Source organism: Hemicordylus capensis, chromosome 5 (assembly GCF_027244095.1).
Source record: "Hemicordylus capensis ecotype Gifberg chromosome 5, rHemCap1.1.pri, whole genome shotgun sequence".
Lineage (NCBI taxonomy): Eukaryota > Metazoa > Chordata > Lepidosauria > Squamata > Cordylidae > Hemicordylus > Hemicordylus capensis.
The window spans coordinates 187153527-187180532 of record NC_069661.1 but is presented as its reverse complement, the minus strand read 5'-3'; the positions used below and the strand labels follow the sequence as shown (position 1 = coordinate 187180532).

The 27006-nt window shown below is 40.8% G+C and overlaps 1 protein-coding gene across 14 annotated transcripts in view; it reads left to right on the top strand.

The window, feature by feature from the left end:
* The window catches only part of GRIP1 (glutamate receptor interacting protein 1), a 541298-nt gene that overhangs the window by 316524 nt on the left and 197768 nt on the right, over positions 1 to 27006 (top strand). For 2 of the 14 annotated variants that reach the window (XM_053252583.1, XM_053252580.1), the window contains exon 2: positions 18163 to 18256. The exons of 8 other annotated variants lie outside the window; for them this stretch is intronic. Coding sequence is in view for 2 of the 6 variants with exons in the window: in XM_053252575.1 (XP_053108550.1) it covers positions 5811 to 5865 (55 nt within the window). In the remaining 4 variants the exon portion in view is untranslated. Of the gene's footprint in view, positions 1 to 5404; positions 5866 to 18134; positions 18257 to 27006 lie in introns of those variants that run through there. 4 more of the 14 variants (XM_053252575.1, XM_053252571.1, XM_053252582.1 and 1 more) reach the window with 3 other exon arrangements.

The following is a 27006-nucleotide window of genomic DNA, read 5'->3' as shown; positions in this document are numbered from 1 at the left end:
AATGCTTATGAAACTGAAGACTCTCCTTGGACCATCATTCTACCAGCATCTGGAGGAATCTGCCCTTTGCCTTCATGAAAAGGGGTAACAGCATGATCCCTTTCCACCATTTCACTAGATTTCACAATTTCAAAGAAAATTTTCAAAAATTCACCAAAGATCAGGGGATTGACCCATAGCTTTGAAAAAAATTACAGAGTCCTGCCAATGTAGACTTCATGTGTGCCATATTTCATAACTGTATGCCCATCTATTCCAGAAATATAAATGGGAGGGGGAGGGCGGGGGAGGAGCTTGCTTTTCAGATTCCTCCACATGCTTTTCAGATTCCTTATCCACAAAAGGGGCATCCTTTTCAGATTCCTCCACATGCTTGTAGAATGATGATCCAAGGGGGATCTTCTGTTTCAGAAGTGTTTGTAAAGTTCTTGCTTGAAACAGCTAGATTTCACAATTTTTAGCCATATTAAATAAACATTAACCAAAAACCAGAGAATTAATCAGTTCTCTTCAAGGGGTCCTGACTTCCTTCCCCATGTGTGTGGCAGGTTTCAAGGCTCTAGTACCAATTGGTGATTTATAGTGTCCCATCCCTCACAATTTCCCCATTTATATCTGGGGGGTGGGAGGTGGGAATCCCATTCTGTTTTGCAAATCTCAACATTCTGAAGTATTTCCAAAATTAATTTCAGTATTTCAGAATTAATTCCAACTTTACTGATCAAGTTTTTTTAAGAAAATTAAATTCAGATTTTTACTGATGGGTAATTTTGGATAAAATACAAATTTCTGAATCTTTGTTTGCACAGGCCTACTATTTATGTTCCTCGATTTATAGAGGCAAATTACTCACAGAAGCAGAGGGCATGATCTGTGAAAGTCAGCAGGGAGAAACTGCTTTAAATAATAAGTGCCTTTCTCAAGGAGGTCAAGATGTTCGGTAGCCTCAAATATGTGGGCAACATTACCTGCTTTAAACAATATAATATTGACCATGTCACTGAAATTGTGCTTGTTGTTAGGCATTATTATCTCAACGCAGAGTGTGATAGTAGGAATTATGACCTTTTAATCTCTTAACAATATTTTATACCATTAATCACAATGTACTAGTGACTGGGATCAGAAATATGGAGTTTAGTTCTTTAGGAAGGCTGCTGGTTATACCCACATATCATTCTTCTTTCCATACATCTTGAGCATGATAGTTTTCACTCCAGGGCAGTTCTACCAGGGCCCTGATTAACCTCTGCAATGCAGAAAGGATCCAGGCCATTGATCCTGTCACTCCTAAGCCCTGTGGAATCAAAGTTAACTCCTTGCTTTACCAACAAGCTATTGGCATTGGAACGGGTGAGATGGTGTTTGTGGAAATAAACTAAGATGAGTCTGACCTAACACAGCTTAGAGCCCAGTTTCAAATCTCTGTGGCAATTATGATGCCACGGAGCAAGGATGAACATACTTCTCCACCACCTTCATACTTTTTATCACCTCTTTTATACCTATTGCCTTAAATGATGGGTAGAACTGGGTGTCATCAATATCCTAGATACTCTACAGTTTATACTTACTGATGATCTCTTCTAGTGGTTTCATGTATATGTCAAATAGAATAGTTTATTCTATGCACAGGCAGCCACTGTGGCTAGGGGTACTATTGCCCAGCTTCAGCTGGTATGCCAGTTGTGCCTTTATCTGGATCATGCAGACCTTGCCATGGTGATCCTTGCTCTTGCCACCTGTTGACTACTGTAGCATGGTTTATGTGGGCTTGCTCTGGAAAACCCTTCAGAAATGCAGTGGTGAGGATCATGATCAGTACTAGATAGTCAGACCATATCACTGATATTGTTACCAGTGTGTTTCCAGGTGCAGTTTGAAGTGCTCATATTACCTTTAAAGTCCTAAGCAGCTAAGGATCCAGATACTTGAAGGGCTGCTTACTCCCTCAGGAATTTGTCCTGCCTGTAAGATATTTCAGAGAAACCAATCTGCTCATCCCATCATCATCATCTTCAACTGCTGGTGACATGCAGGCAGGTCTTCTCTGTAGCCCCATCCTCTGGAGCTCCTTTCCACCTGAAATTTAGTCACAAAAGCTTATTTGCTTTTGAACGGCAACTAGAAAGTGCTCTTTTTCCAGCACACCTTCTTGGAGATGTGTGCTGTGGACTGCTATCTAATTTTTGACCCTTTACTGCTGCTTGTAGATAACTTATTTGACTGTTCTTTACTGGTTTTTGCTTGTATTTTTAATGGTAATTTATATTATAATAGTTTTTGTAAGCCACTTCAAGTTTTTCAGGAAAGTAGGCAGGATATAAGTTTCTAAATATTGATTTAGACAGATTAGTATGGTTGAGGAGTGGACATAGGTGACCAGTTGAGAAGATATACAAACAAGACTCACAGGGTTATAGATCACAGGTCTTATGATGTGCAGAAATGAATAATAATGGAGGGAAAGGGCAGGTCCGCCGCCCTTTCCATCAAGTCCAACCACCACCTGGCTTGGACTCCAGTAGCACGCACTCTGCATGGGAGAAAAAGTCTTCCATTGGTTTGTTTTCACAATTATTCACTCTTACTTTCCCCAATTTAGTTTCCTTACTTGCTATTCTTCTCTCCTATGTGATTGATTGATTGATTGATTAAGTGCTATCAAGTCAATCCTCCATTTGTTTGTTTTCCTGACATCCTGTTTGTTTTCATGGTATCCTCAAAAGTCTTCTCCAGCACCAAAGATCAAAAGCATCAGTGCTTTTTCTATCATGTTTCTTCAAAATCCAGCTTTCGCATCCATAGAATGTCACGGGAAAAACCATGGTCTGAACAATTTTAATCTTTGTAGGTATAGACACATTACGGTATCTAATTATCCTTTCCAAGGCCTTCATTGCAACCCGACCAAGTGCTAGTCTGTAGCATTTTTCTTGACTGCTGGATCCTTAACTATTGACGGTCGATCCTAAAAGGCAAAAGCTATCCACCACTTCAATGTCTTCATTGTCAATTCTGAGACTGGTTGATGTACCTGTTGTCATTAGTTTAGTATTATTTACATTTAGTTGTAGTCCAATATTTTCACTGTGCTCCTTGTCTTTCATTACTAGTGCTTGCAGATCATCCTCATTCTCAGCTCTCAGAGTGGTGTCATCAGCATAGTGCAGGTCATTGATGTTTCTTCCTCTAACTTTAAAGCCATGCTCATCTTCTTCCAATCCAGCTTCTCTCAGTATATGTTCAGCATATAAATTGAATAAATAAGGAGAAAGTAGACAGCCTTGTCTTACTCCTTTGCCGATCTGGAACCAGACTGTTTTACCGTGTTCCGTCTGGACTGTGGCTTCCTGTCCTGTGTATAGGTTTCTCATGAGAATAATAAGATATTCTGGGATGCCCATTTTCCTAAGGATATTCCACAACTTGACATGGTCAACACTATCAAAGGCTTTTCTATAGTCAATAAAGTGCATATTGACTTCTTTCTGATATTCTTTGGCTTTCTCAGTTATCCAGTGTGCATCAGCAATGATGTTTGTTGTTCCTTGGCTTTTTCTGAAACCAGCTTGAACATTCAGCATTTCCCTTTCCACGTAGAACTCTAATCTGCGTTGGATGATCCTTAGCATTGTTTTGCTAGCATGTGAAATTAAGGATATTGTGTGATGGTTTGCGCAATCTGTTAAGTCTCCTTTCCTTGTTATGGGTATGTAGACTGACCTCTTCCAATCTGTTGGCCACTGTGTCATTCTCCAAATTTGCTGGCATATGTACTCCTCCCTAATATGCCATGACTTTATCTTTAGATTGTAAGCCTGTGGGAACTGATTTCTAATTTTTATACCCCTAAGCAATTTTAGGAACTTGAATAATGATAATGAAGAGCCCCTGGTGGCGCAGTGGTAAAACTGCCGCCCTGTAACCAGAAGGTTACAAGTTCAATCCTGACCAGGGGCTCAAGGTTGACTCAGCCTTCCATCCTTCCGAGGTCGGTAAAATGAGTACCCAGAATGTTGGGGGCAATATGCTAAATCATTGTAAACCGCTTAGAGAGCTCCGGCTATAGAGCGGTATATAAATGTAAGTGCTATTGCTATTGCTATAATAATAATTGTTATTAATATTACTAAAACAGCATCACTAATGGGACATATTCAGGGTTCATCTTCCTCTTATCATTCAAGGTGGACTTGACAAACTTGGTATGCTTTAGCATACATTGGTGCTATGGATAGGAGTTCTTTTCGGCATTCCTTGTGATAAGAACACTGCCCCCCTTTCTTTTTGTATCTGACAGCTGTCAGTCACATCTTCACAATCTCAGAGGCTTGACTGCTGAAATGTGTCCTGCTGAAGACTATTTAGAAGATTCATAAGCTGCAGATTCATATTCAGCTTCTCTCCTAAACAGGGTGGATCAATGTGAACATATTATACTTGCACTCAAGCATCTGCACTGCCTCCTTACTGAGTATAGTTCAGATTTTGATAGATGCTCTAAGCAGCCAAGGCCTACAATCTCTTAGATCATCTGAAAAAATGTTCTTTTGACTATTACAATGGTGTGCCAGGGTTTTAAAACATGTAGTTGAGGGTACTTGGTGGCAGTCCCCCAACAGTGGAGCTATCTTGGAAATTCTCCAAAGCTGACATACCAAAGAATTATAAGTTCTCTTTTAAGTACTCTATCATGACCTAGGGTCTTTTAAATTCCCTCATCATATGAAAAGCAGAAAAGAAGGATACACAGCTTTGCTGTGCAGATGCAGTCCTCTATCCAACATAAAGCAGATCTCTAGTTAAATGTGTTCTAGAGGGATCCTTCTAGAGTTTTGACCACAAGAAAAGTCTTAGTTGGCTTGCAGGGTTTGGGAAAGCTGTAAGTAGCATGTTCCACCTCATTATTTTGTGAATGAAATGTAAATGGCAAATTAATTTGCTTAACTTAGATAAGAGGCTGTAAAAATTGAGTAATATGGAGCCATGTGTTAAATTTGGTAAGATTGTGGTGGCTTATTTATGAAAGGCTAAAAGGATAAGCATGTAGACATAGTGAGAGCTTATATTTCATTCTCCGTTCTGGAAACATCCTGACTCACTGTGTGTTGTCTGTGTATCATAATATAATTCCATTTCACAACAGTACCTACTTGGAAAGCTGCTTTCCTTCCCATTCTCCTACTGTATGGCATGTGGGTTTTTCTCTCTCTTCTTCTCCCCCACCTCCCTCTTAGGAAGACTGTAAATCCTTTCATATTGAAGTGGTTTTTAATTTTTTTTAAATGTAAAGGGTTTCCAGTCATAATAAAGAACAATAGCATGGGTTTTCTGATATTGTTCAGTAAGCAACAGTAAGAGAGTTAAATATCGGAAGGGTTGGGGGAGGGGGAGAGAAAAATCCCCTGATTGTGCTGAAATGCATGGCCCTTTGCCTGGAACAGAAACTGAGACGCTCACTGCACAGAACAGAAGCCTGGGAAGACCGTAGCATAGCTCCGTTTAGTATCTTTCCCAGGATCTTATACTATTTGATGCTTTGCAGCTGTTAAAAGAAATATTGCTTTTTAAAGCCATTGATCTGGTGCTGCAAGCGGTGGCGGTAGTAGTTGTAGTAGGACTGAATGACACAGCTTTGCTGGATGACATGGAGCTGATCTCTGCATCAGCCAAGAGGAATTAAGCTTTGTCACTCCCCACTGGGACTACCTTTCTTCTGGTATGTGCGCGAGGAATTCATATGCTTCTGCTGCATCCACTAAAGCAGAGCCTTGAGTATACTTTGCCACTGAAGGCAGTAAGCAAGAATGATAGCTGTCTCTTTTAAATGCCGTTGTCAAATTCTGAGGAGACTTACGAAAGGTATTGTGCTTTCCTTATTATTCATTCAGTGACTGTATTGCAGCATTTCATACACATAACATTAATGGTTTTACTTTCAGATATGACTGCCTTTTCTTTCTGTTTCTTTTTACTACAATTTATTATCAGACAACAAAGAACTCTGTGAATGCATGCATAGATATATACAGGTAGCACCTAAACGCCTTGAATGCCCCATGCTGTGTTCACATTACAACATGAGGCTGCTTTGTGATTTTTTATTTATTTATTAAGGAGGATTTGTTTTCAAGTAAAGTGCTAAAGTTATTATGGGATATTATTGGTTTGTATTCCTGCTAACTGGTCAGAAGTCTTGCCTGTGTCACTCTGCGATGTATATTGGTAAAAGCAGCTCCTAAGAAAATCCTGGACCCTTTACTAAAGGTGATTTTATTCACATAGTACATATGTTAGCACTGTGGCATGTTCTCTCTTCAACATTGTACAGAGCTTTTCTCTGTATGCTTAAAATGTCTGACTTGAGCGCTTTGGGGTCCAAGACAATAATAAATTATATATTATTATTATTGTGCTAAAATGGAATATAGATTATTGGGAGGGGCTCATTTGCTTGATCATGATGTGCTTCTTAACTTTATTTCTGAGTATTGTGGAATATTGCATTTTTTGCTTCAAAAACTTTAAAATGCTATTTAGCCTTATGGATAGAATTTTAAAGCAGTTTTAAATTTTCCCTGAATGAAACACAATTGCCTTCCTTGCATGTGTTAGAAATGAGTTAATATTAAAACTCTTACTCATGTATTCTTACAAAATTCAAATTATAATAAATGTTTGTATGATCTCTATTTAAAGAAAGTATTGATACTTGGGGGTGCTGGTGATGAAGAACATAACATCTGACTGTATCCATAACATCTAACAGTTACCATAAGTGCCTGGAAGCAAATCAAGGCATGTAGCTGTAGGACTGATATATGAAATCACTATGAAACAGTGAATATCTATTACTATGCTAAATAGCAATGGACCTGGAAAAGTGTTAATGAACTTGCATGCAACATCTTAGTTTGAAACATTAGTTTTCTTTTCACTAATCAGTTACACAGTTCGTAATTAGTATTTAATGTTGCTGAAACATGAAAGAAGGGGTTTTAGCGAGTTGCCTGCCAAGGAGAGAAAAGGACCTGTTTTCGAGAGCGATTGCACTTGGGTACTTGATAATATAAGCTAAATGGTTATTCATTTATATGTTCGAATTAGGAATTGAAGAAATAATTTTATTTAGTTAGTTCTTGGGCCTCCTGTGATATGCTGTGCTTAGTTGTTGTTTTTTTAAGTAAAGTCATTTATTTCCGTTCAGTGAATATCTTATTTCCTGCTAACATTATTTTACTTAAGTGAACTTGGCTTTTGAGTGTGTTGTATATGGGAGAGTTTGGGTCGATAATATAACCTGTCTATTAATATTCTGTAATTGAAGAACAATTTCCTAAGGAACAATCAATCTTGCACATTATTTCCATCACTCACCAGAACTTCTTTCCACCCTCTAGTAAGAACTTTCACGGAACTACTGATCACTCATATTGAGAACAGTGTGGCTAGTTCTTGTTGATTATCACTGTTGTTAACAATCAGCAACTGAAAAGTGTGAAATTGGCATTTTATCTTGCTATTTGAGTCCAGTCCAAAATTATTGCTATTACTATTTGAATATCCTTTCCGGATTCCATCCCAGTGTGCATCATAGACCTGTCAAATCCCATTGCACATTCCGGCCTAAGTTGAACAAAGAGGCACCTCTTATGCAGAAACCAGCATCTACTCATAACACAATAACTTGGTTTTCCTCCTCACTGTGTCTGTCTTATATCTCTCAGCCTGTTGTGGTCTTGCCATGGAATCGAGGAACAAAAATCCCAAATAAGCAGATGAAAAAAATTATTCATAATGCAGAGACTGTAGAATCTCTTTGTTGCCTCACTTATATTTGCCTTGATTTCTGGAACTTTGAACCAGAAGGGGCACTACTGTAAGGCTTTAGTATAATTTTTTTCCATAGCAGCAGTTCAGTTTAAAAGGGTTATACTTGAGAATAAAGGATGCAGGCCACCTCCTTCCTCAATGAGCCAAGAAAGTTCATTGTGTTAAGGCATAATTGGGCATATTGCTCAATGGCACATTATAGATTTGCTTCAGTTTTTTTATGAGTCTGTGAAGATGCTCTGGCATAACCAAATATTTGTGCTGATGACTACTCTAAAATTTTACATTGAACTGCTATTGAAGATTGGGGAAAGGGACCAATGCATATTGTAAAAATTTACACTTTGGAAGAGAAAGAAAGGTTCAGGAATGGGTTGTTTCAATTTATCTAGTGGCTTGAAGACACTTCCTTCTTTTTTCACTTGGTAAGGATCAAACACTATGGACACTTACCTGGCAAAGGGTCCTGGCAAAACCCCTACAGTAAAAAAGAGGGGTAGCTAAAACATTTACAGTTAATCTATTTACTTGTGCACATTACAAGAGTTGGTTGGTTAAAAGAAAGAATAAATGTTTTGATCAACCCAGCTTCCATGATCAATAATATCTTCTTTAGGGAATAAGGAACTTTATTTGAAATTTTATGGCCCAGTTCAGACATCAGGATTTAATCTTGGTTTTGCACAACATGCCCTAGCTGTAAGTATTCACGCACCGCCTTCAGGCATGAGGGAATAGAGATTCTGCCTCTGATCTCAGCTTAGAACAAGCCAGGCTCTATCATGATGCCTGAACTGGGCAATTGTGGCTTATTCTATCCAGAATTTCCAAATAAACCAGGACCTCAAGGGCAGGGGACATGGTGCAAAACCAGTATTCAATTTCTGGCTCTACATGATGAGGCGGTTCCCACAATCAGTGGGAACCGCCGAGATGGGGTTTGCGAGGAGAGCGGGCTTAGCCCGCTCTCCTCACAGACGACCCATCATTCGGCTGTGGGCAGCTGAACCGGCCACCCACACGACTGCCAGCTCCATTACGGAGCCGGCAGGGCTGGGGAGTTTGGGGACCACACGGCCCCTGGAAGCTCCAGTATGCCCTGCGCAGGGCTTGATGGAGAGACCCCCCAAGCTGGGAGGCTGCATTTAGCCTCCCCAACTCCTCATGAGTTGCTGTGGCGCAGAGCTGCACCGTGGCAACTCATGATTTTAAAAGCCTGCTAAGGGGAGGGATATTCAAGCGGGTGACCCACTTGAGGACAACCGGGGTCGGCTGCGAGCCCAATGGTTCTCACAGGCATACCAAATTGGGCTAGGCTCCCTTAGCCCAATTTGGTATGAACATGAGAATAGCCTCAGTGTCTGAACAGGTCTATACCTTAGCAAAATGTTGTATAAAAGGCCCTTCATGGATCTTACAATGAAAGGTTTGTTTAAATTATTTCTTTTGCTAGGAAAAAACATGTTGGTTCACTTAGTCACTGATTTGTTCATAGATTACTCAAGGGGCAAATCAGAGGCTGAAGCAAGTGAAAGACAACCATTTATTCTTGGCATTATCATGAAAGACTTATTCATATTCCATTCATCTTGAGATAAGTGATCCTGTAAACAAAAGATAAGCGAAGATGGGGCTGCAGTCCCTAATATAAATGGTTTGTGAATGACCTAAAATAGTCAGCAAGACTGTGTGGCAGAGTCTGTGAGTGTGCTGAAGATTTCTTCTTAGATTTTATAGGAATCGGAATATGGGAAACTGCCTTCTACTGAGTCAGAACATTGGTCCATTTAGCTCAGACTGGCAGCAGCTTGTCCAAGGTTGCAGGCAGGAGTCTCTCTCAGCCCTATCTTGGAGATGCTGCCAGGGAGGGAACTTGGGAACTTCTGCATGCAAGCATGCAGTTGCTCTTCCCAGAATGGCCCCATCCCCTAAGGGGAATATCTTACAGTGCTCACACATGTCTCCCATTCGAATGCAAACCAGGGTGGACCCTGCGTAGCAAAGGGGAGAATTCAAGCTTGCTACCATAAGACCAGCTCTCCAGGATTTTCTGTCCTATCTGAGGGCCAATCTGTACATGATGTGGGGGACATGTCAGATGTGTCTCCTGGTGTGTTTCAATCTTACTGCAGCCACAGAGCAGAAGTATGGGTGAGAAGATTCTCAGTCATTCCAGCTCGGGCCATTTTTCTGGTTAAAATCCCCTGCCTCCCAGCTACTTATCTCTCACTTTTGTCTTATGGGGAGAAAAGCAACTTGGGGATGGATTTAATGGGGGAAATGATCTGAGATAAAAGACTTAAACACTCCCTCATACCACTGCTCTGATCAAATGCAGAGCCACCCATAAATGAAATGAAGTTTGTTTTTGTTTTTAAATTGAGACTCTCCATGTGTTTTCTGTTTCACATATCATTGCACCTTGAGTTGGAGATGGTAGCTGTCTGAATTGCTCTGTGTTTCCAGAGAGTGTTGTGTCGTGACAGTAGGCTTGTATGCCTGATTGTTAAGGCTGCATGACATACATCATGTAGATCAAATCAGTCATATGTACTGAATCCAACAGCACTATTCTGAAATAAATGGTTTGTGTGCCTAAGTTTATAAGAAACCAAGTAAATTTGAGACTGAAGTTATTGATGTTTCTCAAAATTAGGTATACTACAAATCTTGTAAAATAGTAGAGGAATTGAATAAGTCTGTAAGGTGGTTGAGCAGAGCTTTTAATGAAAGGTAACACGTAAAATAAATGTGCTGCAGTGAGCAAATAATTAATCCAGGTATAAAAACAAGGTACTCCATTTGATGTTTTAGTGCTGATCTTTATTAAATCTGCAATAAAGACCAAACTGAAGAACCAATTGACAGTTAGAAACCAACTTGTTAAGTTGCCATAGATTATCATTCACTTACTACTGATGAATTCACGCAAGATTACTGTTAATGTGACATGTTATATCAAACATACCATGAATATCTGAAGTTTACAGCTTGTGGGTTTTTATTTTGATCTTGGATCCATGCAGACGCTAGCATGTTTTCACCACTGAAACGGAATGTATGTAAATTTGATCTATATCCAGCCAACTATCCTGCACAGTACTGAAATGATTATATGGGCTGAAATTAAGATGTTCCAATTAGTGTGAGAAATGTATGCTGCAATGTGAAATTATTCCTCTTAGAAGCAGAGATACATTTTCATAAATCTACTTAATATTATACAAAGTCTATCAGTTTATATTAAATGGATTTATTATTTTTATTTTTATTTCGAACTGTGAAATTAGCATGGCTGAAACAGTGAACAGTTCAAGAGCCTAAAGAGATCATTTCATTTGCTCCTTTAGTAAAATATTTGTTGGCCACAGTAGTCATCAAAAGGACAGAATAAGGAAACTATTAAGTTATTTATTTAGGCATGAAAAATATTATATGGCAGTAGTGTATATAGAGTCACACCCTTGTTCAATGGGTATTCTTATGTATTGAAATTACTTTACACAACACATGCAACCTTTTCTCTGTAGCCATAATATGCTTGTTTTATGCTATTGTTAAGCGCCCAGAGATGAAAATTTGGGGCAGTGTACGTACTAAATAAATAAATAAATAAGCAAGCAAGCAAGCAAGCCAAGTATATTTCAGGACTAGTTCTCATAATTCAGGAGCAAAGAAACTGATGATGAAACTGTAAAGTCATCTTTGGCTGCAGAACTCAGCCTATGTAGTCTTGTTAGGACTACCCTAGGATACACGGATTGAGGAGTGCAGCTGTAATTTTATGCCTTGTGTGACTGTACAAGAGCCAAATACCATATCAATTTAATTGGGGAAATTTTTGTCATAAGGTGGATTCACTTGTGACAAGTGAGCATTCAGTGAGGGTCACAACTTTTTCTGGGGGGTGGGGTTGAGGAACAAATGGTTATCTTCTGTGACCTATGTTTAGTTTCAAGAACAGTATGGCATTGCTATTGGTTCACAAAAACATCCAATTATAATTCAAAAAGCATAACAGCTGATCTCTAGAAGTAGATATTGATTGATAGGGGGTGTTCTACTTATAGCAATCATAACAGTCTGAAGACCATGTTTAAATGAAAGATGTAATAGACTTTTGCAAATCCAGGCTTTACAGCAGTCAGCGCTTAATAGAACCAAGCCCTGGAAATGTCAGAAAATCATTGCGTTCTAGCCTCAGACATAGAAGATGAAGCAAGCTATAAGGACAGAATGTGGCTTGTGACAGACAGAGGAAGCAAGGAAAAAAGCATGGGCTGCAAAGTCTCATTTTATGGCTACCATATGGAAAAGCAGGCTTTATTCCCAAATGTGATCAAAGTGTTCATATAGATAACAAAGCAATGTTGGAAACTACTAATACTTATTAAGCATGCTAATAAGAAGATTCTTTTATTGCTCAGTGGAAGTCCTAAGGAGCAATTACAGCAGAAAAGCTCTCCTAAGAAAATTAATCTCTTCTCTTTGCTGTTCATACAGCTGTCAATCTGCTGGTTTCAAAGCCTTACTAGAACAAGTTATTTGAGCTAAGGATACTTAGAGTGCAAGTGGTCAAGCAGTGAGACTTATGTCATAACGGTAGTGAAATAAATAAATAAATGTTCGTGCCTGGGCAGTTTACAGCGATATACAATATATGTCATGAACACTCTAAAAACCTATTGAGGTAGTGCACAAGACTTCTGGCCGCTGCTTGGGAACTCTGTGGGCAAGGCAGGGGCTCACCTGCCTTCCTGGGCAGACTAGCAGCAGCTGTCTTTGCCTCTGCCATGCTGCACAGCCACATGAGCAGTGGTACAGACTTCCCCTCCCACATCCCAGAGTGCTCTGCGCCACGAGCACATTGGCTTCTCACATTAAGGCAGCTGTTGTGCTCAGCTCAGCTGCTCCTCCCCCCCCCCATTCGCTGACAGAAATGGCGGCAGGCTGGGCTGAAGCATTTTGACCCAGTGGCGATCATCCACACAATCACCTACTGAACCACAAGTCCGTTTAACCTCAGTAAACTGCTGGGTCAAAACGTTGGGCTACCCTCTTCTGGAGCAGCCTCTGTTCTCAGTGCTCCAGATGACACAAACTGCCTGGGGTAACTGCCTCACTGGCTTTTTCTGATAACAAAAGTGAGAATTCATAAACTGTGCAGCAGAATCCATGACCTGCTGCACAATTAGTTGCTGCACACTGTTAGCAAATGACTTGTTCACAATTTAAATCAAAGATATTGTATAATGTTATATGTATGACTTCCACACTGAATGCAAACAATGGGCTCAGCAGAAGTCTTTGAACTCTGGTTTTTGATCTCTTTGAACTCTGGTCCTTGGGCCTGGCTGTCTGTTCCAAGTTATTTTACTTTGCCCCTTTTTATACATTATTCTTTTATTATTAAAATTAGCTTATTTACATGTTGAATATCCTTTACCTGAGTCTTGAAATCTACATGCACACATCAAAAGAACTGCTGTGTACGCCAGGACATTTTGCTGATTCTAATCACCAAAAGCTCAGAAAAGCTTATGGTTTCTTTTCCCATGAAATACTTACCAGTATATATGGCTCAGCAATGACTTCTGTCAGAGCCTTTTAATAGGATCAGATATTATGTAGAAGAGCTGGGTGGTTGGTTTCTCAGTTAGAACACACAAGTGCAGCTTGAGGCTGCACTCCCGCTGTGAATATGTGACATCTTCCCATATTCAAATATGTCACTGGAAAAATACGATTCCACACACAGATAGTGGGCCCATTGCTACAATAGGTGTGTAAATTGTCACTGTATGAGTTCATTGGGGCTTCTATTAGATATTGCTGCCAATATTCAGGATCTGGGTGGCTTGTGTTAATGTTCAGCTGCTGCTTTTAGAGCTTAGGACATGAAAGTTGGTTCTCAGTTTCATGTTTTCACTGTGAAAGGAATGTCAGTTAAATTGACTTTAAGTGTTCACCAAATGTTGCACTACATATTTTTACAAGGTTTATTATTTAACACATTTCTATACCACCCCATATGCAAGTCCTTGGGCAGTTCACAATCTAAGGTTGACATTTTCCCCCTTCCAAAGTTTCCCCCTAACCCTTACAGAAATGAAAACTTCACATGCTCCATCCCTTCCATGCTGGTGAACACGTTTATTTTATTTTCTATATATGTAAACTATTTTCTCAAGTATGCGCAAAGTGATATACAATAAGATCACTATAAAAAAACACAAATCAATAAACCTGTGAACACTAAAACAAATTAAAAAGTTTAAAACAAGTTTTAAAGTTGATATTGAGATTTTAAATTGTTTTAATTATTATGAAAATAATAATAAAATAAACATTTTTATTTTAATGTTTTCTTATTGTGTTGGTTGTTTTAAATTGGCTTTAGTGTGTAAACCACCCAGAGATGTATATATTCAGAATTAATTTTTTTTGAAATGATTAAATAAATGAATAAATCTGCAGTTTTCTAACAAGGAAGCCCAGCATATGTTGGCACTAAAAATGATTAATAATTGTGGCCGACATCCGGAGTAAATCTGAATCAGTGCACCAGCATTTTCCATTGCACAAGGGGGCACAATTTTCAGAAATCCCTCCTTCCCTTTGCAGCTGCCTGTACCTCTGAAAATATATCCCTAAGGGTCCCCCAACAATTGGGGAGGGAGGCATTAGTCTGGATGTTGGCCAGGATTTGTGGCAACACATGGAGAAATGTTATTTGATAATTTCTTTGCCGTAGTTAAATGTTTTGTTTGCACAAATTCATAACTCAGCTTTATCCAATAATGTGTTTGACAAGAGCTGAGGTGGAGGCCTGTTACACTTTGTGCCTTAGGTTTTACAAAAATTATCGTAATAAATTCTACAAAAATTTAGAGTCTCAGGAATAGGCTACACTATAGCCTATTCTATATACTACCTATAAGGGTAGTACTATAGATACTAAGACAAACTCCATTACTAGTCTGTGCTCGTAATACATGGTGGTGATAACCTGTGTGTGTGTGTGTGTGTCGTCATGGTTATAAAATGTTAGGATGAAGTAACTTCATAATCTCAAAGAGGCAAAAATTCTCCTCCTGTTCAATGGGATTGATTTCCATGTACTGTCCTAGGGATGGGGGAGTTTTCTGCTCCCGATTTCCTAATGAGGCTGTTCTCATGACACAAGCTGACTGCGTAATCCAGGCAGCTCATGTTGTTTGGAGTGCCATGAGCCCTCCACTTCCAGCTGCTCCAGCTGAGGGTAGCCCTGCTCTTCTACCTGGTGTTTTACCAAGGTAAAGCAAAACGTGGGTTCATTCTATTTTGGCAGGCAATTGTCTGGGCCATCACTGCTGGGTAGAAGGCTTCCCCCTGGCCCATTACCATTTTGGGCAGTGAGCCTGGCAGGGAAGGAGTGCCGAGCACAGCAGTTGCTCTAATGTTGCACTGCCGGCATGGGGCACTCTGGGATGTGGGAGGACTTCCTCCTTCCTATCCCAGGTTTGGCCTCTGCAGCGCTGCTGCTCATGTGGGTGTGTGGCACAGTAAAGGCAAAGACAGCCACCACTCATTGGCTGGGATGGCAGGCGAGCTCCTGTCTCCTCCACCTCAGCCCTCTGGAATGGCAGCGTGACGTCATAAGTGATATAACTGACAAGGCTAATCTGACTGAAAGAAGAACATATACTTCTTTCCAGATATGTTGACAGTTAATTGAATCCTTTAATCTAATTTTTATTCTGCTCATTTGGAGAAGTATAGGTTCAAACAGACAGAGAAATAATATGGTTTAATAATAATATAGTACTGCCTGTTTTTCTAAGTTTTGATACTTTTTATTCATGAATTAAATGAATTAAATCTATAATACAAACAGGAGGAAATAGCCTAGACATGTCTCTTTCTTCTGTAACTTAAACTTTTATGCTGTTGATGTCATGGGGAAATGATGGATGACTTTAATCTAGCTGAAGGGGAAAATGGACCACAGTCTATTTCTTTTTATAGCCCACAGAATATCTCATTCAAAAGTCACAGGTATTTTACACATCAACATTAAGCACTAGATAGTCTGTTCTTTCAATTGCATCTCAACAGATCCCTGTATGCTCACAGATCTGTTAATGAATTGTTCTTAATTGTTTGCTTTAAACTAGTCTTTGTGCATAAGTGCGATGAAGTGAATACAACTTTCTGGGATGCTTTGACAAAATGTCAAGTTTGAAATGAAATGCCCAGGTATTAATTAGCATAGCAAAGAGCTACCCTGGTATATGAGAAGTATCCTTTAGATTTGCAAATGAGAAGAAAACAGTGCAGAGCTAAACTGCACAGAAAATATTTGTAGGTCCTAGACAGTAAGAAAGGAAAGGTTAAGCGGGGCATTCACTGTAAAAATAAAATGTGTGGGAAATTATTTTTATTATTTATTTTGTCAATGTATTCTTAAGAGAAGCCTGATCTAGTTCAGTCCCCTGTCCTCTTGTAGCTCTGAGAAGTATCCAGTCATAGGGAGAGGTTTCTAAGGCTGTTCCAGCCCTAAGTTCAACCAAGTTTTTTTTCTCCCAGATGTGGCGCTTGAAAAAACAGAATGTTCAACTTAATAATTGTCAACACGTAATCTTCAACACTTCTTCATTGTCAACTACACTCTGTCAGAGGAATTTCAGAGAGGTACCCCCAGTCTGTCCTGATCTCACCTGCCATCCTCTGCCTTCTTCAAGATTTTGAAAGTATGCTATTGGGATGGAAGCATACTCTTAAGCCTTAAGCCCAGAGCCTTGCTGCTATGGGAGATGCCATTGGCTAGGGGAGAACTGATAACACTAATGGGGAAGGTATCTGCCACAAGTGAAGCAGTAATAGCAGTAGAATATCCATTTTGAAGAAATGAAGTGCTTTTAAGTTCTTTTCAAGATCAGCACTCTAGTACTCACTTTGGAGAATTGCAGCCTAAACTAATCACTTATAAAGCAATTTATGTTCAAACAAGGACAAGAACTTAATATGTTAGCTGAAACTAAGAGCTTCTTCATGCTACATTTTTCCTGCATGGAAAGCACTACCATATTGGAAGTAATGTGCACTTCATGTGATTATTGCACCTATGTGTGTTGCTCCTTAGGTTTTGAGCCTGAGCTTCAAAATGCACATATGTAAAGTGAAATATATACGGGTATATATTACTTCTGTAAGAACAAGCAAAGCCACCTAATGGCACAGCGGGAAAATGAATTGATTAGCAAGCCAGAGGTTGCCAGTTTGAATTCCCGCTGGTATGTTTCCCAGACTATGGGAAACACCTATATCAGGCAGCAGTGATAGAGGAAGTTGCTGTGGGAGATGGCAATGGTAAACCCCTCCTGTATTTTACCATAGACAACCACAAGGCTCTGTGATTGCCAGGAGTGGACACAGACTCGACAGCACACTTTACCTTACCTATGAACAAGCAATCCCAAATGCAAGGAAGTTCTAGATCTTGTGTCTGAAAATATTTATTTTGAAGTGTCAGATGTGAAACAACATAAGCCCTTAGCAAACTTGAGACGATATGAATTCTGTGGTTTTGAAAGCAACCTCTTAGCATAGCAGTTCCCAAATTGTAATGCTACTGTAATCATCCTTTGAATGGTTTCAGTGGTTGATGAAGTACTGACATTGTAATAGTGAATAATGTACAAATTGTTACGATGCTGATCCACTTTGCACATTTGACAAATGAAGAGAAAAAGAAAACCCCTTGTCTGTGATTGTTATTTATTATTCCTAAATAATAGAGTAGTGGGCAAAGTCCTTCAGAATTCTGATCTTGTTTATTTACTTCTCTTTCCTCTTCCAAATCCATCAAATGCCTCCAAATCCAGAGAAAACAACATGCATGGTTAATGTTCTTAAATGACTGCTTATCTTTATTGCCATTGCACTGAAAGTTGGTCATCTTGGAATGTGGCACTTACACATTTTAATGAGAAGAACATGGTTAGTATTTTAGAACATTAACACATGGGCCAATTATTGGGCTTATAGCAAGCTTGCCTGTTCTCTGTAGTGACTCAAGATATGTTTGTTATGTGAGTGGATCACAGAGCACAGACCATGATTGTTCATACTGCAGAATTTCTTCCTAATGCAGACTAAATAGTGGCATGTAAAACTGCATTTTGACACCAGTTCCTTGCAAGTTCATCTGGAGCGCCAGGTTTTTAAAAAGTTTCCAATCAGGCTTACTGTGAGCATGAGGGTCTTGCATGCATTGGTTGGTTCCATGTATCAGGGTGATTTATTTTGTAATGCAGGTGGTTGCTTTTTACTCTGTCATTACAGAGTAAAGAATGAGCCATGTGATTGTATAATAAGAGCCTGTCTGCCCAACTTGGTCCAGGAACAAGAGGCGTTGTGGGTCTTCTGGCTCCAAAGGGTAAAGATATCTTCTTTACATTCATTTTATTGTTTAGTCAATATTAAAACTGTACTATAACTCATGCAGGTGCTTTTCATTATAAGGATTTTCATTTGAGATAAGCCCTTTTTCCAGAATGGAAAATGTGATTCTGAAAGAAGAGTTTCTGACATTCACTGGAAGTGTCTGCCTGTCTGTCTTGGATTTTTCAATAGATTGGGCATATTATTAGAGCTACAATAGTATTGTAGACTATATCAGAGTCTGTCATACCTTTAAAAACATGTCTATTAGCCTTTCTGCACTTAATTGGCACACTCACATGTTTTCCACTTATGATGTTTAGCACTCTGAGTTAATGAAATGCTAAATAATGAATAATGAATATGAAGGCTATTTTGACCCCACCCCACACAGGTTTCTAACCTGTGTCTATATCTCTTATCATTTTGAGGTTCATGGAGTAGTTGAGAAGAACTGATTGATTCACTTCCTGATTTTAAGCATATTTAGACAAAAGGCTCCTTTGATATGACTACATCTTTATTAATTTCAGTACATATACTTTTTGTTTGAGCACATCTATGGTTGATTCATTTAAGCATTTGACACTACTTGGGTTATACTACTTGTAGTATAAATCACTCTGCTGCTTTTCATTATAAGGATTTTCATTTGAGATAAGCCCTTTTTCCAGAAAAGAAAATGTGATTCTGCGAAATGAAGAGTTTCTGGCATTCACTAAGTGTCTGCGTTCACTAAGTGTCTTGGATTTTCCAATAGATTTAGGAATTGACCATGCTAAATAGCATTTAGCATACTAAATAGATTTAGCATTGTTAACACATTTATAAGTATGGACATTTCAATGCAATTATATCTTTGGACAATATTTACTGGCTGATGCTGTAGTGGAGAGATGATTTTGCCAGTCTCCCCTTCCCTCTAAAGCCACTGTGCCTCCCAAAAATACTCCATAGGGATCATGTGATTCTCAGGGATGTATTTTTAGGAGGCATATTGGACTTCAGAGGAAAAGGGAGACTGGCAAAAATCACCTCTTCCCCATAGCACCAGCGCACCATCAGTCCAGATATTAGCCACTGTGTTTGTTGTAACAAAAATGCCTTGGAAAAATTTAGTTTTCAACAGATTGTACAATCTGGATATCCTTGCTATGTGCTGGAAGAATAATTCAGCTCCTGTTTTTCCTAATGAACTTGTATTTCGTCTCCACTATTTTGTCCTTATTGGCCTAACCCAAAATTTCAAGCGACACCCCCCCCCCCCAAAAAAAAAAGAATCTGGTATGTCCATACGTGGACTTTATGTCTGTCTGACATTCTCAGATAGAACCTTCACCTGTCCATCTGAATGAATCGTTTTTTTGAGCTCTGGACTTTGGCTTTGCTTCTATCCCCGATTTCTGCTAGATGGTTCAGGCATGTTCAGTGACTATTGCTCATTTCCCCAACATCCTACATGAGCAAAATTGTTGTGCAGTACCAAATAGCTATCATCTATTCAATACAGATAATATGATATTATTTGTTGGTGAGCAATTTTAAAGAAGTACCAATAAACCCTTATGGATTAATCTATTACATATATCTTTGGCAGCAGCCTCATGCGATTCTTTAATAGTTTAAGCAAGAGACAAGAGTAGATTACTGATAATTATGTGGCACCTTGAAGAACAACATTGTGTGATGAGCTTTTGTAGGCAATAACTTACTTCATCAAATGCATGAAGTGGAAAATCGAGAAAATGATTTTTAACAGGATAAGATGGTGATAGATATGGGTTATGTTTCTCCACTTATATATCTGAACATTTAAATGTCAGTTCCCACCTTAAATTGTATAGAAAACCTTTCACAGAATTAAAGTTAAATAAAGTGTGACAGTTGATTAATATTAATCAATGTGTATTCCTAGAAACAGCTTTGTCTTCTAATGCAATAAAATATAGTCCAGAGAGGAACACAGATGGTTTCCTTTTAAAGCAAAGTTAAATTAAACATCAAATCATTTCATATGTAGTTTGAAAGACTGAACCATGACGTTCTAATATGTGATTTGTATTTCATTTGAAGGTTACAATGATCTTTTCAAGTTCCTAAAAGAAACTGTTGTTTAGTTACTTTGTGTGCACGCTGTGTTGTCTGTTGAGACAATTATTCATTCAGCTTCCACATAGTAGGTGCCAACAATGTAGCAGTTCTGTTGTTGTAGACAGCTCCCCGATACTGTTCAGAACACAATTCTGGAGGAGGGTTTCTATTAGTTCAAAGGAAGAGGCTAAGATGTACTTCAGGGTACAGTACACAATTAATCCACTGAGCCTGATTACAATAGAGATTTCAGCTTAGATTTCTAGCTTGTATACAACTAAAGTACTAACTCATGATTTTAGCCCTATTGACATGTTATGTTCAACACTCATACAATCAGTGTACACAGGTATAGATCTGTGCACAGGTTGTGTTGAATGCAGATATAGTAGTATACTTCCAATCTGTATCCTACATTTGAAGAAGTCTGTACCCAGGTACACTTTTAAAATGAACACAGGTACAGTAATTCACACAAAAAGGGGGAAACAACAACCTCTTGTTTTTGGCAATTTATAGCCATTTTCTAGCTGACAGGGAACCTAACCCCCGCGATCCCATAGCCTCCAATGACTAAATATTAGCAGTTTCAGTATCCATGGCTGCAGCTAGGAACGGAACCCCCGTGAATATCAAGATCTGCCTGTACATGCTTAGGAAATGGTTATAATATGGTGGACCTGACATGAAACCATGGGAAAAGGCAAGACTACAAACAAATGAAACAAAGCTTTTTTAAAAAGGAGCAAAAATAAAAATATCCTGGATTGGCATCCATAGGTTGTGTGGGGGGTGGGGGGTTTCTTTGGTGTCATATGGTCCGAACATCTCCACACTACTGAAGCCTCTTGATACTGAGTTGGACGATTGATTAATATAGCCCAGTGCAATCTATAGGAGCACCTCAGAATTTGCAGGGGTTCCATCCTCCACTACTACCGTGGATATGGAAACTGCAAATACTGGGCTATTGGTGCAATGGGATCACAGGGGTTAGATTCCAAGAGAGGAAAATCAATTTTTGGGATGTTTTTCTCTTAAAAAATTGGGCTAAAAGGCCCTAGAAATGTGAGGGGGTGGCCTAATGTGCTCCACGGGTCCCCAGCAGTCCATAAATGCCCCCCAGGAGTTGAAAACTGCCCCCAAATCACCAGTTTTTGCCCAGTTTTTTAAAAAGAAGCTAAAAGGCCCTAGAAGTGCAAGGGGAGGTGGCCTAATATGCTTCTTGAGCCCCCAGCAGTTCAGGAATTCCCCCCAGGAATAAAAAATCAGCTGAAAATAGCAATATTTTGCCCATTTAAAAAAATATAGGGGTCTGAAAGGCCCTAGAAATGTGAGGGGGGTAACTTCCATGCTCCATGGGTCCCCAGCAGTCAAGGAGTGCCCAACAGTTGAAAACTGGTCAAAAATCTCGACACCCCCCCTTTTAAAAAAATGAGTCATAAAATGTCTCGCTATGTCAAAATGGAGGCTGGAAGTTACCTCTGAGGTCATTTCTGGATACCCTGATCCATGAATATGTGGATCTAGCCCCGTTTTTGCCTCCCTACCATGTATACTGATGTCGGGTGTCTATTACCTGACTGCAGATACGCAAAAACTTGGATAGTGAACCCACGATTAACAAGGTTCTCCTGTACGAGGTCTAAAGGAGAGATCTTTCTCAGCCTGCTACCAGGGGAGCTTGCTGCTTGAGTAATTGTTTATTGAACTTGAGACCCTGAAAGGAATGAGCAGTGGCAGAGGGAGGCCAGCGGCGGCCTGTATACAGCCTGTCACCGTGACCCCCTAGCCCTGCCTCCTGCATCAGACATCAGCGTCTGACGTGAGATTCAGGAGTGAAGGTTAGCCACATCTCCTGCATCTGACATCAGATGTAGGGGCTGTAGATTAGCTCACAAATGGGGCTGTGCAGCCCCATTTACTAGCAAGATCGGCCAGCACCATGCTTGCAGCATGGCCGGGAGCAGGTCTCCCTGCCTTTTAAAGGCAGGGAGAGCCACTTCAGCTGCATGGAGCTGGCATATATATATATACACACACACACACCTATATATATATATATATATATATATATACACACACACACACACACACACACACACACACACACATACAGTACACACACAAATACACAAATGGGGCCACACATGTCAAAGCTAAACCACAGCCCCCACATCTGGCATCAGATGTAGGGGGGTGGCTGTGGCACAAGGCGCGGCCCCTGGGGGTGACAGCCTGGGTTCTTTGAACTCATTTGTGCAATGGTGGCTCCGCCCCTGGGAATGTATTATATCACTATTGTTTGTTTATCTTAGTGCATTTTGGTGCTCATTTATTTATCTAGTGGCAACTAGATTTGCCACTCTGTAGCTCAAGTGCATTAGAGACAGGAAAGATAGGACAAGCCATTGGAACATGGTGTTCAGAGTATATAATAGATATACCTTGATACATAATCTGAATACATGTTTTTGTCCTGTCAGTGTGTTTAGTTGGTTGAAGTTGTGCTGTGAAGTGATTTGACAAGTAAGTAGTATGGATGCATCAACTTGTTAACATAATCTCCCTCTGAGTGACCAAATCAAGCAGATATCCACATGCTACCATAATATACTGATTGTCCATTGTCTACATAGACCTCTCCAAAGTGCCAGAGATCTTTCATGTTTGGAGGGCTGATTTAGTAAAATATTCTGAAAGGATCATGTTTCCCTTCAGAGTGAGTAGAGCTGAAAAGAAAGGATATAGGGAAGATTCCAAATAGTTTCAGAGGGTGGAATGGTTCTTTATGCAATAATTGCAAATTAGTGCTGGAAATGCGGGGATGCCAGCAGCCCCATTTCAGATATTGGGACTAACATTTCTTTTGAATAATTCTGGCATTGGAATAGATGAGATACTAGGAGTATGTACAAAACTGGCTTGGCCTTTTTGGTTCGAAGGGTGGGTAGGTTTGGTTTTGGTTTTGCTCAAACCCCTGGTTTGGTTCAAATTTGAACCCAACTTGAACTGGTTCTAAAAGGTTCAAGGTTCTAAAAGGTTCTACATAGGATATAATGGGAACTCGAATTGGCCCAGTATTCCCTATGCAGAGCACCTAGGGGCACAAAACCAGGGTGGGTGGTAGACACACATGGGTGCCTACCACCCACCAAACCCAAAAGCAATTGGACACTCCTGCAATTATTGATAAATTTCTGCAGATTTTTACATTTTTTGCATTTCCCCCCAGGGAATAATGGGGATTTGAGGATGCCCCAACTGCCCCCCAGGGGGTGCCTGGGCACCAAAGTGGGTTTGGGGGCAAGGCACATTGTGCCACAACTCCCCCCTGAAGCCCCAAGATGGCGGGGTTCATTTTTTATTATTATAAATTTTTAAAGATTTTAGTCTGTTTTAATGCAATGAATAGGAATCCCTCCTCCACTCATAAGTAGAACAATGTATGACCTAATTGGCTGTGAACTCTGAGTCAGCATTCACAGCAAATTAGGTCACACACTGGGCATCCCCCAGGAGTGTCAGATTGCTTTGGAGTGCCCCCCGCCGGAGTGTCTGATTGCACCCATGGGTGCCTACTACTAACCCCAGTTTTGTGCCCTAGGTGCTCTTCATAGGGAATAATGGGCTGGTTTGAGTCCCCATTATAATCTATACCCTATGTAGAACATTTTAGAACCAGTTCGAGTTGCCATGCAGTTCCTGTGTTAGTTGGCACCCATGGGTGCCTACCACCCACCCTGGCAAAAAAAGCAACAACACCCCACCACATTGAATGGTACATTAAAATAACACAGCTTGGGATTTTCTCTGCTCCTCTCACTTTGTGCATGGGGTGTGCCTACAAGGAAAATCCACCTCAGACGGGCAAGTCCACACATCTTTGCTGGAGGCCACACAGGCCCCAGACACATGTTGGCACCAGACCACTGACTCATCATTGGCGGTGCATGCATGTGTGTGTTCTAGAACTAAACTGAAGAGGGAAAAGAAAAAGGGGAGTTGCAGTGGGGAATTAACTTGCCTAGCGAGCAAGAGGCTGCCGTTTCAAATCCCCACTGGTATGTTTCCCATAGTCTGGGAAACATTTATATTGGGCAGCAGCGATATAGGAAGGTGCTGAAAGGCATCATCTCACACTGCACAGAAGATGGCAATGGTAAACCCCTCCAGGATTCTACCAAAGATAACCACAGGGCTCTGTGGTTACCAGGAGTTGACACCGAACTGACAGCGCAACTTTACCTTTACCTTTATATACATTATACATTATATCCAAGCATATGTACACACATCCATCTTTACAGCTATAATATATGTACACATTGCACATATACATTATTTACAAGTATTATATACACACATCCATCTATACAGCTGTAGTATTTACACACCATCTACACAACCCAAAACTTCCAAAACACTATCTACACAAAAGAAAGAAACCTCTAGTATCCACCATACACACCCACATGACAAAAACCTACACATACATCTGTACAAACACACACCTGTACAATACTTCTACACATTTACAGCTAGTTCCACATATTCAAATATTTAGTTTTAAACATTTGCAGATATATATTTTGAAAAATCAAAATTTCTACGAATCCACATTTTTACAAATCCACATTCTTATAGTCCCCAACCCCTGCTGCTTCCCACCCCAAGACAAGTCACCTATATACACTTTCAAAAATCTACATATCTACAAATTTACATATTTATTAATCTACACATTAACAAACAACACGTTGACAAATATACACAGTGCCACACTGGCACAACCGCCTAGTGTTTGTGTTTGTGCCCCCTAGTGCTGCTGGCCAGGTGGAACCAGGGGGATGTTCAGCATCACAGGTTACGCCAGTGGGGAGGGCGTGTCCAGTTGTCATGTCACAGCACTAGCGGGCATACTGCAACATGGCACAGCTGAAGAAGGAAGGGGGGTAGGGATGAGTCGAAGCTGTTGCCAGGCAGGTGAGCGACACCATGGGTCCAGCTCGGGGTAGTCCAGAAGGGAGAGGTTCACCTTTAGGAACACCAGCTGGTTGACCAAGCCAGAGTCCAACTGGGACCAAGCTGAGTATGGCTGCCACCTCCTCCTTGGTGTGCTTGACATTCAAGGTCTCCACATGCAAGAGGGCCCACCTGTGCCAAAATGCAGTGTGGGGCGTGCTGGAGCCAGAGGCAGCACCAAAGGTCTTTTCTCCGTGCCCCACCAGTGAGCAGTTAGGGCCAGGAAAGCAGTGTGCATTCCACTCACACTGTTCCAGAGATCAGTGGTGAAATGCACACTAGTGCCAGCCAGTGCTGCACACAACATGGCTGACAAGGAACCCCTGCATTTAATGTCCTGGGAGTGTACCACATTCCAGTTAAACATGGTCCTTGAGGGGACAATGTAGTCAGGTGTGAGCATCTGGAAAATCTAGCAAAAGCCAGGTTTCTCAACCACCTGAAAAGGTTGGTCATCAGTGGCCATCATCTCCCCTGTGAGGCAGGTGAGAAGACCACATGACCAGGATGCTTCTTGCCTGGAGACTATGTCAACCACTTGACCAGCAGCGTGCCCTTTACACGGCCCTGCTCAGCGCTAGTTGCAGGCACACTGGGTGCACTAGCGCTTTCAGTGGAGTCAAGAAGATCCGGGTGATGCCGTCGCATGTGTCGCCACTTGTAGGTCATCCCCAGATGCTTAGCATCCTTGCTCCGACTGACCTGTGCCCCTGCAGTGAAGCAGCAGTTGGGGCATCTTGAGGTATCCCTCAAGATGCTGCCAAACATCACTGCTCTGGGTGGCCAAACATCACTGCTCTGGGTGGCCTCGGACGTTCTGGATGCCTTCTTGGGCCTCTTTGGTGATGGCAATGCTAGTGGGACTGCTGGTGGTCACCTGCTGCCATCACCCACGCCCTTCCACCAGGCACATCCGAAGAAGTGCCCACCTTCGGCTGAGGGGGCACTTCCACCTCTGCAGCAGACCCTTCCTCCTCTGAGCCAGACTAGGAGGACCCAGAACTGGACTGCACCATGACCATTGTCAGGGGGCCCCCCACTGAGTGGTGAAAGGAGCGTTGGAGGGACAGCAAGTGGGAGGGAAGATCTGGCTGCACTGCCAGCTGTCAAGCCTCTGCCCTCCACCCTCACCATGGAAGCAGCTTTCCTGGTAGGAGAGTCCCCCACACTGCCAGGCTCCACATGGGGCAGCAGCACTGGCGGTGCACTCATCAGTGGACCCGCTGGCTCAGTGGCAGCAGGCTCCTCTGGATAGTAGAGCCTTTGTGCCACCACCTCACCTGGGGCAAAGAACTCACCAATGGGGAACTGTGGGACCCCATGCTGGCATCTTCTCTGCTTCTCACCCTGGCCTCCTGGACCGGCTTGGGGATCCATCCTGCTGCAAGCCTTGCTCAGACATGAGCCCTATGGGTGTGAGCTTTTTAAAAAAAATCTTTTTAAAAAAATTTTTTAAATGGGGACACAAAAAACCCTATCCAAAAAAACCTAAATTAAACCATGCACCTACCCACCCACTCCACCCTCAACAACAACACAATATAATAAAATACAATGAAGGGCAACTAAGGGGGAACCTGTAAAAACAAGAGCCAAACTGTAAAAAAAAAAAAGAGACAGAAAAATACC